Here is a 15,221-nt window from a genome sequence, read left to right on the forward strand (position 1 = left end):
GTCCTCTTTTTATCTTAATAGAGCGAGGCAGGCTGAGGAAATGGCCAATTACTCATGTGCTGTGAGGTGTTCAGCAACAATCCATCCTGCTGCCCCAACTGAACAAGAACACAGGCTTGGCCCACCCACTCCAGCAGCACCTCCATGACATACCCAGAATCAAACACTTGCAGCTGGCAGACTGAAATAACCTTTCCTGCGATTTCCACTTATCTCTAAAACTCAAACAGCCTCGAGCCCTCAGATGCAATGTTTTCTACATTTACTACATGAGTCAGTTAAGACAGTGATAGATATTTTTATCTCTAGGTGCCTACACCAAAGTTCTCAGTCTCAGAATTTAGTCCAGGGTCATTCCCTTCCCTTCAGTCATGCCATGGGCAGTAAGTTTCCCAGTTTAGTCACATCTCCTAAATAAAGGCACTTGCTGTCATGTTTTTTTCCATTTCCTACCTTTTCATTTCATTAACTTATTCTTGTACTGAGAGGTGGCAGGACAGCTCCTGCTTCTGTAGAGTTCCTGTTTTCATTAAGGATTTCCTTATCATAGGTCTCCTAATACTGACAGCAGCCACCCACATTCCACTTATGGGACTTCTGATCCACCTCTATAAATATCTAAGGAGCAGAAGGCAAAGGGACGAGGCTGGACTCTTCTCTGCAGTGTGTGGTGATAGGACGAGGGGAAATAGCCACAAACTGAAGCATAGGAAGTTACACACATATGTGTGGGAACTTCTTCACAGTGCAGTGACGGAGCAGTGGCACAGCTGCACACAGAGGTGGTGGAGTCTCCTCTGGAGATTTCAAGACCCACCTGGGTGCCGACCTGTGCAACCTGGGCTAGGGAGCTGCTCTGGCAAGGGTTTTGGACTCAGTGATCTCTGTAGGTCACTTCCAACCCCTACAGTTCTGTGATTCTGCCAAGACATTCAGTGTCACTGTCTAAAGGACCAATGCCTTTTCTGTAGATTGCAGACAAAATTATTTAAGATTCAAAATTTGCTTTGAAGACAAAGTTATTTCCTAATATTTTAAATCACCCATCTCTCAGTTATTTCAAACATCAGCTTTCTCTGGTTTTAGACTTTTTTTGACTGAAATTACCGTGAATTACATTCACGTAAGCAGATGTGGCATTAATTTCCACAGCGATGCATGCTTTGATGTATCGAGCTCTGTGCAGCTCTACACATCTGAAGCAATTAATAGCAAAGCTTATGAAACTGCAGCAAGTGGACAGCTTAAAGGCAAAGTGACTGAGCCATCAGTAGGAGGTCCGTGTGCACATCACAGAACTCACCAAAGAGGCGCTGGTGGAAGAGAAATTTCCCAGCGATCAGCCCTGTGAGAATGGCCAGCAGCCACAGCAGCACCTTCAGGCATCTCCAGCCGCCGCTCTCCGGGTACTTGTTGGTTACAAAGGAGAAGCAGTTCCCGACAACAATCACATTGGCTTCCGTCTGACTGTGAGATACCGGGTCCTCGGCAAATATTAAGAAGTTGAAGAAGATCACGAGGTAAGCCACAACTAAGCGGGACCACGGGTGCTGGAAGTAGTAGCGGAAGTCTTTATCCATCCTCGGACGCTTCAGAGCTCCTCTTTGTCTGCGTGTAAAGACACAAATGCACAATGTTACACATACCAAGAATGCTGGAAACACCAGAGACACCTGCGTGAATCACAGTTACCCTGTAGTCCCTCATTTGCAATAACCCACATAGATACTATAGCACAGTATTATTAGTCTCAGACATTTCTGTATTATCCCTTTAAGGGCACAGCAGGGCGTGCAAACACAGCATGTGAGAACAAGACAGGCTACAGGAAATCCTAAGTACCCTTCCACCTGCATTTCTCCAACACACAACACGTATTTCACAAATTCTGATGCCACACCTGGACTGATCCTCTCTCTTTACATGAGAATGGAACATGTCAGTGAGCGCAGTGAAGGCGCTTCCTGCCTCACCTCCTGGATGCTCACAGGCCCGTCCCTCACTCCATAAGGAACTTTCACCTCTATGAAGGAATGACATGATGGAAAAGTTCCTAGAGTTAATTCCTACAGCCCAGGGAAGCGTGTAGAAATCTCATCAGCTTCAGGGAGCACACTAGTAATTATGGATATTTTCAAGACCAGGAAAGAGAAGTGCCTTGAGCACCACGTTCTACAAATAGGAAAGCTGTATTTGGAAACCTGTCGACTTATGTGGAACAGATGCAGGAAAATGCAGTGGGGTATGTGGTTAACATTTCAGCTGTTTGTCATTTGATTTGTTTTCTACTCACAACAAATTGGTTGTTTCATCCCTCTGAACCGCTCTGTTTTCACAAAGATGTAAGGCCTTTGTGCTGTGGAACACTGCAATTATTCAAAGGGACTCAAAGTGTAGGAAGGAAAAAAAAAAAAGGAATATCTAATAATATTGCTTGTTTATTACATCACGCTCCTTGAAGGATACAGTGTGCTCAAGTAAACAGCACAGATTTTTTGCAAATGTCATCTACCCTGTGGGAAAAAATAATCAAATCCCAGCGCCAGCAAAAGGCCTAAATAAAGCAACCCGTTATCCATCCCCTCCTGGACTACAGATGTGTCTCACTTTGGAAACTTACAAACAGCTCAGATGACAACGTCAATCCTTAGGTAGTCCCTTCAAAATTAACCCTGTAATCAGAAGTATTTTGATACAATTACAAGTAATTATGTATCCATTAGAAGCAAAAGAATCAAAGCTCTCAGCACATCCAGAGATTTTTTAGTCAACACTCAGAACTAACAGCGTCAAGTAACATATGCACTGCAGACGACAAAGCAGAAAACACTAGAGTTAACAGTCGACAGAAGCAAGTGCCAGCCCTGTGACAACTTTATGAACGGAGCGACTTCAAGCAGGGGTCACTGGGTGCCCAGCAGCCCCAGGAGCAGCACTTTGGGGAGGTTAAATCACCTTTAAGAACCATAACGATGCCCCAAACTGCGTTATCCTATCTTCCTGTTAAGAGGAGCAAAGTTTCCCTATTTCCTCGCGGATCCGAACCTTCTTAAAGCCCGAGCGCGGCTGGAGATAAACAACTGCATGCGCTGACATCTCGGCAGCCCCAGGATGCCGGGTTGCAGCCGCGGCCCCAGGAGCCACCGTGTGAAACAGCAGCAGCGCTCCCGCCGTGCCGAGCCCGACCCCGCGCGCCGCGCACCCCTCTCCCGCCGCAACCTGTTAGACGGCGCCGTGCCCCCCGCAGGCCGGGCAGCCCCGCCGTGCCCCCGGGGGCCGGGGCCAAGCTCCCGCATCACTCACCGCCGCCGGGGTGCGCGCCGCGAGCGCGGCTGCCGCGGCTCCTCTCGACGCGGAGCGGAGCGGCCGTCGGCGGCGGCGGCGGCACGGAACGGCTGTCAGCGGCCGGCGCGGCCCCCGCAGCAGCCCGCGGCCGCCTGGGCCCCCCCACCCCCCCTCCCAGCCCCCGGGCGCTGACAGCGGCGCTGGCGCTGCCGCGGCGTCCCGCCCCCGGCCGCCGCGGGGAGGGAGCGGCTGCGGCGGGAGCGGCGGCGCGGCCCCTCCTCTCCGCTCCGTCCTCTCCCGGGGAGGCGGCGGCGGCGGCGGCGGCCCCGGCTGTGCCGCAGGCGCTGCGGCGGGGTCCCGGCGGCCGTGCCCGGAGCGGGAGGAGGGGGAGTGAGAGCGGGGCGACGCTCGGCGCTGGCTTCAGTGGGAAGCGAATCGGCCGTAGGTGGGAAATGAGGGTCGCGTCTCCGTTCCCCCGAGGTGAGCCGGAGCACGGGGCTGGCGACGGCGCTTCGGGAGATTGAGGAAAAGCGGAGGAAGGGAGATACGCACTTAAATCGGATCGCTGGGAGGCTGTCACGAGGCCGCGGCAGGTCCCCGCCGTGCAGGCAATCAAACGAGCTGTCGCCGTGCCGGGCCGATGCCTCCGTGCAGCCTGACAGCCGTGTTGACGCTGCACTTCAGCCTTATTGTAGAGCAGAGCCTTTCTACGCGGGATTTGGTCCCTAGTGCCGGTTTGCCGGTATTGCTGGCATCCCGGGAGAACATGTGCAGGATGCTCACAGCACTGCGTTATGGCAGGGGCTCGGCGCAGTACGAACCCGGTTTGCCCGATGCTTGAAGCTGCTAGATGCTGCCTCAGCGTTTCGTTAGGACTGTGGAAAGTCTTGCCACTCTACTGATACAGGGAGCTGAAATAGAGCATCGAACCTAAAACACGGATTCTGTCATATACGTGGGGCTGCTTGAGCCAAGATATAGGGGGTGGATGTGGCCGAGCTCCTCTGAGGCACATGTGGAAATGCAGCATTACCACAGGAGCACCAGCTGAATGCTCATGCATCCCTGCTGATTTATTTGCAAATAAACGTGACTGCGCTGAAGTTGTCTGGCACAATCACATTATCTTATCATAGAACCATAGAATGGCCTGGGTTGAAAAGGACCTCAAAGATCATCTAGTTTCAACCCCCCTGCCATGGGCAGGGTTGACAACCACTAGAGCAGGCTGCCCAGAGCCACATCCAGCATTGCCTTGAATGCCTCCAGGGATGGCGTGTCCAAAACCTCTCTGGGCAACCTGTTCCAGCACATCACCACCCTGAGTGAAAAACTTCCTCCTAATATTTAACCTAAATCTCCCCTTAGTTTAAAACCATTCCCCTTGTCCTATCACTATCAACCCATGTCAACACTCATTTCCCCTCCTGTTCATACACTCCCTTCAAGTATTGGAATGCCACAATGAGGTCTCCCCAGAGCCTTCTTCCTTAATGGAAAAAACAACAAGGTCCTCATTTTTAAAGTAGAAAGATGTAACTTTCAATATATTCAACTCCAGTCTCCAGCCCCCAAGCTATCTTTACAGTAAACAGGAATTTAAAATATTCAGAGTAAAAAAAACAACATCATGTGTGACTAGAGAGTGCTGAAACACAGCGTGCAGCACTGCCAGCTCATGCAACAGCTCCGTGTGCACTACCATGCTCAGCCTCCTCCCGTTCCTGGATTCTGATGAGAATCCACAGAGAAAGAGGCAAACAGATCACACTTCATGCACCTACACGTGGGAAAAAAAAAAAAGAAATGCTACTCAGCTTGCATGGAGACACTACAGGGCGTTCCTCTACATGTTTTTCAGACAGTAAATCAATGAGCAACTTTTTGAGGCCGTGACATAACTTGAGCATGTGAGAATCAAGTAATTTTCTATTAAAGTAGCCAGCAGCATGACCATGCCATATACCTCCATCACCAAACTTCTTATAAGTACCTTCCTTGGGTACACTATTTTTTGGGGAGTTGTGGAATCTCCTCTGGAGACCACCTGTGTGACCTGGTGTAGGGAGCCTGCTTTGGCAGGGGGGTTGGACTCGATGATCTCTAGAGGTCTCTTCCAACCCCTATGGTTCTGTGATTCTGTGAATTTTATTTAATTTTCATTTTTTAATTTTTATTATATATTTCACTTAAATATATACAAAAAAGAGCTGGACCACTTCATTTTTCATAAATTTTTTTTCTATGAAATACATTCCCAAAACGCTACAGTTAGCACATAGTTTAAGATGACTAATTAGGACCAGCGTTTAGCATCCAGGGACTGGCCTGCAACCTGTTCATCAACTGAAGAATACCCACAAACAGTCTACAGCAGAGTTAGTAACTGGGAGGCCAGCAGTGACAGGAGCCAGGTGAGCCTGAGGAGCAGGTGGAATCATTGCAGTGAGTCTTCCTCAAATACTAGTTTTGGTATTTGTGAATGAAACTTTTACCAGATCTCCTCATACAAAGGAGTGCTCATGTAAAGCCTACCTTTTAACACTGCTTCCAGTGGAGAGCTTAGAGTATGGAACTAACCATACATACATCTCAGTGCGGTCTTAATTTCTGTGAAGTCATTTTTACTCTCCCGGATGAGGATCGGCCTTCTGCACGTCAGCCTGGAAGTGCTCAGCTCCCTGCCAGGACTGCTGCTCTCACAGCCCCATCTGGCACCGGACCACGCTCCAAAATAATGACGCTGTACTAACAGACAGGTTTCTCTGCTTTTCTTTAATGCCAAAACAAGAGTGCTTGCTTTGTCAGTGGAAAGGCTGCAGGATTGGTGTAATTGCTCTGATCAAGGAATAAAATATTTGAAAATGCAATTCATTGTAACAACAACCTGTAGTTTTCTGTGTGAATCCAGGATTAAAGGGTAACTGTACAGATGGAAAAATTCATAGAATCATAAAGGTTGGAAAAGACCACTAAGATCATCTAGTCCAACTGCTGACCCATTCCCACTAAACAAAATCCATTAGTACCACATCTAAACGTTTCTCGAACACCAGGGACAGTGACACCTCCACTTCCCTGGGCAGCCCATTCCAATGCCTCACCACTCTTTCTGAGAAGAAACTATGCTTAGCTACCTAATCCACTAAACTGTGGAATGCTTAACAGCTGTGAAATATCACAGGATGACAGAAGAGCTGAAGCTGGAAGGCACCTCTGGAGCTCCACTGGTCCAGCCCCCTGTTCAGAGTATGGACAGCAAGAGCACATTCCCCAGGGCTGTGTCCAGATGGGTTTGGGGTTTCTTCAGGGTTGGAGACTCCTCAACCTTACTAGGCAACCTCTTCCAATGTTCAGCCACACTCATGGAAGAAAGTTCTTTTCATATGTTGAATGAAACATTCTGTGTTTCTGTTTGTGCCTATTGAATAACACCGAGAAAAGTCCAGCATCATCTACTTTACCCCTCCTATCAGATTTACATACACTTCAGTAAGACGTCCAGAGCCCTCCTCAAGCCTCCCCTTCTCAAGGTTAAAGCCCCAGCTCTGTCCTCCCACTCCTTACTTCTGTGGCTGCACACAGCCTCCTCCCTGGCTTGCTGTTTGGAAAAAGCACTTCATTCTCTCAGACCTCAAAACCCCATTAGTCAGGGACTATGCTCCTAATGGGTTTTTCTTCCATCCTGCTATTGTGGGCTGACTCCAGCACTCCAGCCAGAAGTTCAGCACCCACATAGCTGTGGGCTTGCTTCCCCCCACATCCTCCTCCAGGGGGTGAGGGAGATAACAGGAAGAGCAGATCCAAGAAAACTTATGGGTAAAGATAAAGACAGTTTAGTGAGTGAAGGAAAATAAAAGTGCTGGAAGGCAATCACTCACCATGTCCCAGGTCCCACAGAAAGCCTGATGCCCAGGCAGCCTCTGAGTAACAGCAAGCTCAGAAGCCAGCCCCTGCCCTCCCACCCCAGCCTTTATTGATGAGTATGACGTTAGAAGGTATGGGACATCCCTTTGGTCTGTGTGGGTCAGCTGTCCTGGCTTCGTCCCCTCCCAGCTCCTTGCCTACTCTGCCTGCTTGCTGGGGTGGGAGTGGGCCAGAGTACTGCTCAACTGTAGCCAAAACAGTGGTGTGCTATAGCCCCACAGAGGCTGCTATGAAGGACATTAACTCCATCCCAGCCAGTCACCATGCACCTGCAGGATAACATCCTTGGAGTAGCAGATTTCTCCCTTTGAAATTCCTCCATTATGGTTATGGCAACCAGTCTCAGCAGTGCCACTGTGTGCTATCTGCTTCCTCAATGCCTTCTTACTGTCTAAAAGAAGAGAGAAGAGTAGCACATTAAACCATGAAAAAAAATGCAGAGAGAAACAGAAGTTAGTATATAACTGAAGAGTTAAATATAAGAACAAAATGACAGAAATATGTATCTAATTGAAACTAAGAATGTTAACTTAGAGACAATGACAGTGCAAATCCTGTTAGTGTGTTACAATTAGATGTAAAAAAAAATAATAATAGAATTGCCAAAAAGAATGTAGAAAAGCAGAATTATTCAATCAATATTTCTGTTGTATATTTAGTAAACATAAGCTGTGCTTTCATATTATATTACACTGAAACAATTTCTTGTAAATCAATAACATAAAAGGACAGTAAAGATCAGCAAAATATATTAAACATTTCTTTTAAAATGGCAGGTCAACGAGTTTTTGGAAAAATAAATGGAAGTAGAGTTTAGGCAGCAATGTTAATTATTGAAATTGATTCCTAACAGTTTCTGAAGTGCTAAGGAAATTTCAGAGAAACAGAAGAAAGTTAATACTGTAACAATATTTGAAGGGTAAATAGGATGACCTACTTAATAATAGGCTCATCAGTCTGACAGCAAGCATGGGCAAAGTAATGGGAAAGGCAGGTTCAGGACTCAATTACAGAAAGGAATGAAAGGGAGAAGAACTGGAATTGCCAAATGCCAGGCTGTGGGGCAAGCTGTGCAGCCACGCATTCCCTGCGTGCACTGTGTGAGTCAGAATATTTCCCAGATTTTGGCCTAACCAGTGCCTCTATTTTTGCAATAACAGACACCAATAAAATGAGCTGGCAGAAAATACTATTTGCAAAACTGTTCTGATGTCATTTTAGAGATACCACTTTTTTTTTAAGTCTGTAGTACCTACGTAGAAATATACTTGAAACGGTATGTGAACAGATCCCCACTGACATCCCAATGAAAGAGCTAGAATGACTCAAAATCAACATTATATGCAATACACAGGTGAACCAATAGGCTTTCGTTCATGCTAAATATTTGTGGGTCTATTTAATATTTTCATCAATGAAACAAGAGTAAAACACCAAAGATGAGGGAAACTAAAAATAACAGCAAAGGGACAGCTCTGATGCTAAATCTCTAGGCTCTTTGATTTGTTGGATACAATCTAAAATATTTCAAAACAAATTATACATCCTGTTTTTATGTGACAAGAAGAAAAGTTAAAAAAACAGATACAGATTTTAACAAAAATAAATGATGCTCTGGCTAAAAATGGTAGGGGACTTTTGGGATATGAGTGACTGCTGTGTATGTTTTTACCCTTACCAATAAACTTTATGAAGTCAAGGGATGATTTCATCACTGTTGATAGGTTAAGTCACAAAACCAAAATTTGAGTAGTATATGATACATAGATCTAATTTTGCAATACTGATGGAACATGGACTAAAAGATGTAGAATTGTGTGACCTTTTACATATAGTGAAACAGAACTTCAGTCCTGACGTCACATGATAAAAGACCTTCCAAGGATAAAGCAGAAGCTGTACTGGAAGCTTTGAAGATGATAGTCAGATAATAAGCAAAACTTACACTTATGTAAAGTATTTATTTCTGTTCATCCAGAGCAAATTTACTCTTAGTAAGCAGAATTCTACTTCAAATAATCATGCTGATTTTGGATAGATAAGCAACACGCATCTAGCCTAGATAAAATCACTAAAGAAGTAGCTATTTAGGTAAACTTACATCACTAATTAGATACCTTCTGGCCATACAGATGCATTCAGCTATGTGTGACTTCTGTATTAGGCAAAGAAAAGAATCATCAGTGTTCAGCCACATTAATATCCTTCTTCACAGTGAGGGCGACAGAAGTAGGGCTGAACAAACTCAGGGACCTCGGTGCTCCTCATATACCTTGCCCTCAAAACCTTCACCATCTTTGAGGCCTTCCTTTTGACTTCTCCAGGCAGTGAATCAAACCCTAGGAATACTGAGTTCTGTTTGCTAATGACTTGAGTGATTGTCCGAATGGCATCACTTAATGAATCACAATAATTTCACTGAACATAATAAAATACACCAGCTTTAAACATGAGATAGCTAATCGTAGTCTGAAGATAGTTAATAAGAAAATCACATATACCCTGCTATGCCTAGAGAGGGGTTTCTTTGCTGACAGATCTTCAGCTCTGAATAAGCAGTGAGAAGACCAAGCTTTGTGACCTTTCTTTAAAGCTTGTTCTCATCATATATAGGGATATGCAGTATGCTATGCAAATAGACTCTTTTTCAATAGCCAAAGAATATCCTGTGACAAATGGTTGCTATTTCGAGCTCATACTAATGCACTGTGAAAAAACATAGCTATGCCAAAAAAAAACAACTTACAATGAGAAACGCAATAATTTATTTAACAGTTGGAAATCCATTGAAAATGAACAGACACTTGGAGTAAGTGCCCAAGAGAACAAGAATGTACCACACAGTCAAAATGTCCTTAGTTTGTTTAAGTGAACTTTCTTTCATCTATAAGACCAGCAACAAGTACACTCTAGAATCCTTTGGAGCTAAAAAGAACTACTGGAACCTTCCACTTATGCTGAAACATAGCCTACACCTGGTTTGAATGTACACATAAGGGATTTTTCTGCTTCAGCACTAACAGAGCAGGCTTCAGTGCTAGAAGTGAACTACCATAGAATCACAGAATTGCTCAGGATGGAAAAGACCTTCAAGATCATTGAGTCCAACCACAACAAACCATACTACACTGACTCTAACAATCCATAACTAAATCACAACCCTGAGGACCACTCGCAGATGGTTTTTAAAACACATCCAGGGATGGTGCCTCAGTTATCTCTCTGGGGAGCCTATTCCAGTGCTTAACCACCCTTTCTGTTAAGAAGTGTTTCCTTATATCCAACCTAAACCTCCCCTGGAGCAACTCGAGGCCATTTCCCCTTGTCTTCTCACCTGTCACCAGTGAGAAAAGACCAATCCCACTCTCACTTCAGTCACCTTTCAGGTATTTGAAGAGAGCAATGAGGTCTCCCCTCAGCCTCCTCTTCCCCAGACTAAACAGCCCCAGTTCCTTCAGTCACTCCCCACAGGGCATATTCTGCAAGCCCTTCTCCAGCCATGTTGCCCTTCTTTGGACCTGCTCCAGCTCCTCAGCATCCTTTTCTCAATAGAGGTGCCCAAAACTGAACACAGTACTCGAGGTGGGGCCTCACCAGTGCTGAGTACAGGGGCAGGATTGCTTCCCTAGTCAAATGCTACTCTCCAGGTTTCATTGCAGGTCTTTTGCCCATCCTTCCTTTGCATTTCTGTCTACTTAAACAGTAAGCAGTACAGAATAAGGATCTCTGGTACAAGTTTTTTTCTTACATATCTCAGAATATTTTCTACAGACAAGTAGCAATAAAACCCTTAATTGGCTTAATGGAGGCCCTTTGGGATAAAACCTCCACTTAATGGACATTTTCTCACTAATTTTTTTTTTCCATAATAATTAAGAGATAGAAACAGGGTGTCACTTGTGATTGAGCTAGGAGAAAGACCTGTCTGACTGAGTTCTCCTCCCACAGTGGGGCCCCTAGAGTAGAAGGTATCCTTTGTCCCAGGTCCCCGCATTCTTTCACCTCAGTTTTGAAATACCTCAGAGGGTCATAGCTTTCATCATGATGCCTACATCAAAAAGTGGATTTATCTAACAGCAACTTGAACCTTTTCTTAATTCCTAAATAAAACTGTATAAACTATAAAGCAGCAAAGAGAAGCATACTAGGAACCAGCAAAAGAGAATGTGAGATTAGATCTAATATGTCCACAGCTATATAAGCCATGAAGAATCAGGCAGGAAAATGACATCTCAGGAACGATAGGTGAAGTGGATGAGAAAATATACAGCAAAAGACTGACATTTTCAAATCTTTACACCCCCCAGCTACAGCATAAACAGCCTAAGCAGAGTACAGATACTGCTGGAGGAAGTGGCTTAAGGACATTGTGTCTTCAACACACAGTGCAAACAATGCCTTGGCCAGAGTTGCTTTTACTTCATTTGATATTAGTTTGTACTAACTGTACGTCATCATGAAAGGAAACAGCATCTCTATAGCAATGGAAAACAAGATAAGTACTGGCACATAATCAGCGTAGTGCTGTTGTGTCAGTATTTCACAAGGTCTCAGGGCACTTACCTCACACAAGTAGCAGAAGGAAGTAGAAATAGATATGGAAAGAATATTGCCCAGTAGCTCTTTTTTGAGATCACAAGGAAAATGATGGGATCCACACTAGCACTGCACCAGTATATCATCATAGATCGTATGCTACAAAGAGATCTCTACTACTTCTCTACTAGTGAAGTTTTGTCTATACTGAATTAACTGATAGATTTCTTATTGATTTCAGTAGAATCATGATATCCTCCATATAACACTAGAAAGAATAAAAGTATTTTCTCATTTTATTTTCTCATTTTTGTGCCATTCATTTTCACCTGATCACTATTACTATTGTTGAATGTTCTTAAAGACAGGAATATTTGAGAAAGGAGATCTCACAGAGAATACCTACTTTCCAGATTACTCCAAACTACATACCTGCTTATGAGATCATGCACATTTTGAATACTGCTCTATGCTGAGAAATGACTACTGAGCAGACAGGCCTCCCCTTGCAGAAGGTAATTACCAGTCTTGGCAGATAAAGCCTATTCTAAATCTAGTCAGCATTGTGTTGGGTGGCTCTCTGCCAGCACTGACTAGCTTTCTGAAGGGTCCTTCTACAGGCACTGGGTACTACCTGGTGCTATCAGGATGAGCATGGAAATGGGACTGAATCAGTTCCAGGTACATCTTCTTTCTCGTGGAAAAATAGTTACCAAGTACAATGGAGTGGAAGTTAGAGTAAACCTACGAAAACATGACAGGAGAGGCTGCTGAAAGACATCCAATGTACTCAGCCTGTTCAATAGTAAATGGATATTGGAACAATGTTTCTAGTTTGAGACACGGAGGAAGGTTTTACATGAACACAGACTGATGCTTGACTTGTAGTTGTGGGTGAGTTTTTTGTCGTTTTGGTTATTTTGTTCATCTCCATTAAAAAAAAAAAAAAGGATGTTTATTTCCATAAAATGTTATGTATCTACATTATTTAAGTGAGAAGCAGAGCTTCTTTTTAGTGGCAAGAAGACTTCTCTCCTGTTAAATGAAGACCAGTAGCTTCACTTATTGCTGTATTATCATCGTACCTTGCTACAGATAATTAGTACATCTCCAGCCGTTCATGCTCCTAGAACAGATCGTGTCCTGCCTGTTTTCTACACAATTTTCCTCCAGAGTCCAGTCTGATTTAAGACCTTACAATGGTATGGGAAGAAAGCTCCTGAGCACAAACCATCCCCTGATTAAGATAAAGATTGTGATTTATAAAACTATGCCAGCTGTTGAGGTCTTTAAAAGTTTTCTTGTTTTGTTTGATGTACAAACCACTTTGAGTATCATGTGATTGCTAAAAATGTCTTGCACACTCTGTGCACAAGACAAATTTCTTTGACCTTGTCATCAATAATCGATAAAGCAAACATAGGTTTTAAATAATTAATTTTTTTTTTCCATTGTACAGGAAAGGAAACAAGAAGAACCATTGAGATACCAGTGATACCATTTAATGCACTTCTGGAATGCATTCAAATAACACACCGTGAAGGCAGAACATGATGTGTCCAGGAGCGTGGCTGGATCACAGATCATTTTGCACAATGATCTTGCAGTGTACCAACATGCTAATTAGTCACTACTATTAGGATAAATAAACTAAAAAATGGACCACAGGAAGAATTTCATAACCTTACAGTTCCAGAGTCCATGAGACACTTTGGTTATCATACTGCCCATTACGCTCTGAATGTATGCAGAGAATATAGGTGCCACATTTACCAGATAAGAATATGGGCTAGATAGAAGTGGACAAAGATAACAGCAAACCATATTCAGAATCAACTCTTTTATAATATAACTGTATACTTCAGAGAACAGAACGATGTAAGAAACATGGGAATTGCCACCAACTGTGCTTTGTTTAGTTTATTTCACTAAGTGTTTGGTTTTTATTGTCGAGGTATATCAAAATGTGAAAAGAATCAGTTGTCTACAACCTTCAGGATAGCATCTATAACAGTGGCTAGGAACCTCCCATCCTTTTTTATCAACTACACTGCAATTCAGCTTAAATAGTTGTCTATCTACCATGTCCCAGGTCACCTACAGATAAGACCTACTGTGTCAACTGAACGGGCAGCCAGGAAGAAAAGCCCTTCACATTATGAATATTATGATGCATAGGTTCATAGGTTCATAAGGTTGGAAAGGACCTACAAGATCATCTAGTCCAATCATCCTCCTATCACTATCCCTACCCAACTACTAAATCAAATCCCTTAGCACCTCATCTAAACGCTTCTTGAACAGCGCTAGGGATGGTGCCTCAACCACCCTAATGCAGAGTTAGATGGCTTATTTGCTCACTTATCAGAAATAGAAAGGAATATGAGAACATACAGAAGTTTGTACTGCTATAAAAACTTACTGAAATACATAAAATGAGAGATTCCCTTTAGTGTAAGAAAAAATCACTTGTTACAATGTCAAAGGAGTATTGAGTTCCTAATAAGTAAACTTATACGTAATAAGTAAACTTACTTATAACTATTACTTGTAAGTAATAACTAATAAGTAAACTTACTAATAAGTAACTAAAAATCACTTGTTACAATGTCAAAGGAGTATTGAGTTCCTTTCTTAATAGTAGACTATACCTAAACTCCAGCCATTATAAAGAAATACCTTTTCACTTGAACATAATATGCTGGTTGATTAGAGCTCTATATATTGAGACAAACAGTTAACAACAGCATGCTCAGAAGTCTTATCCCTATAGTCTATTTGTCATGAACACTTTTCACAACTGCATATTTGAAGTTACAAGCAAATCTGGCTGTAGAAGTGGTATTGTCTCTGTTATCTACTTGTATATGGGAATGGAGATTACTGGAAGCAAGCAGAGTTGAATAAATGTTTTTCACACAGGTCTGAAGGAAAGGTTGTATTCATTCTTATTCAATATGGAAGAAAGTTCATGTTGATGATGCAATAATTCTCCAACACTATAATTATTCTCTTGAAAACGTGTTTATTTTTGAAGAGCATGGGGGGGTTATTATTATTATTATTATTATTTTTTGTCAAACATCAAACCTTGTAATACTGAGATTTTTAAAAAGTACTTCAGCCATCCAATTCGCCTTCTTCTCAAAAAGCTCCTATGAAATGCCAGTGTGAATATGGTTTGTTTCATGTGAAGCAGATGGCAAGATCCCTCTTCTCTACTTTCAGGCCCTCTGACAGCTTGGTGGGAGATGCTGTGATGCCATCACAGACAGTCAAGGTGATCCTGACATGGTGACAGACACCACAGTCTCACACCATTCCAGCATTTCCAATCCAAGTGTGGGTTGCCACTGAAAGCACAGTCCCACAGCCTCGGCTCTGCAGCCTCACTGCCACGTTGTGCCAACATTAGTGCTCCTGGGGACACATGACCAACTGAATCCAGGAACTGCTCTGACTGAAATCTCTCC

General features: G+C 43.6%; 2 protein-coding genes and 1 long non-coding RNA gene across 6 annotated transcripts in view; 1 reads left to right on the forward strand and 2 right to left on the reverse strand.

Annotated features, from left to right (window-relative positions):
* The window catches only part of TMEM117 (transmembrane protein 117), a 205,720-nt gene extending 202,283 nt beyond the window's left edge, over positions 1 to 3,437 (reverse strand). For 2 of the 3 annotated variants that reach the window (XM_065743440.1, XM_065743442.1), the window contains exons 1-2: positions 3,304 to 3,437; positions 1,304 to 1,608 (exon numbers count right to left, since the gene is read on the reverse strand). In XM_065743440.1, coding sequence (XP_065599512.1) covers positions 1,304 to 1,580 — 277 coding nt within the window. In that variant the 5' untranslated portion in view covers positions 1,581 to 1,608; positions 3,304 to 3,437. Of the gene's footprint in view, positions 1 to 1,303; positions 1,609 to 3,303 lie in introns of those variants that run through there. The other variant, XM_065743441.1, reaches the window with a different exon arrangement.
* Positions 1 to 15,221, reverse strand: part of IRAK4 (interleukin 1 receptor associated kinase 4) — a 125,085-nt gene that overhangs the window by 76,151 nt on the left and 33,713 nt on the right. The window lies entirely within an intron of this gene.
* On the forward strand, positions 3,544 to 14,244 carry LOC136052922 (uncharacterized). 2 transcript variants are annotated; one of them, XR_010622579.1, is made up of 4 exons: positions 3,544 to 3,765; positions 5,147 to 5,206; positions 13,208 to 13,926; positions 14,089 to 14,244. It is a non-coding gene; the product is annotated as an uncharacterized LOC136052922 (long non-coding RNA). The 2 variants fall into 2 exon arrangements; XR_010622578.1 differs by lacking the exon at positions 5,147 to 5,206 and having other exon boundaries at positions 3,546 to 3,765.

This window comes from Cyrtonyx montezumae, unplaced genomic scaffold, assembly GCF_038088225.1.
Source record: "Cyrtonyx montezumae isolate F1298 unplaced genomic scaffold, pur_monq_1.0 scaffold_3, whole genome shotgun sequence".
Classification (NCBI taxonomy): Eukaryota; Metazoa; Chordata; class Aves; order Galliformes; family Odontophoridae; genus Cyrtonyx; species Cyrtonyx montezumae.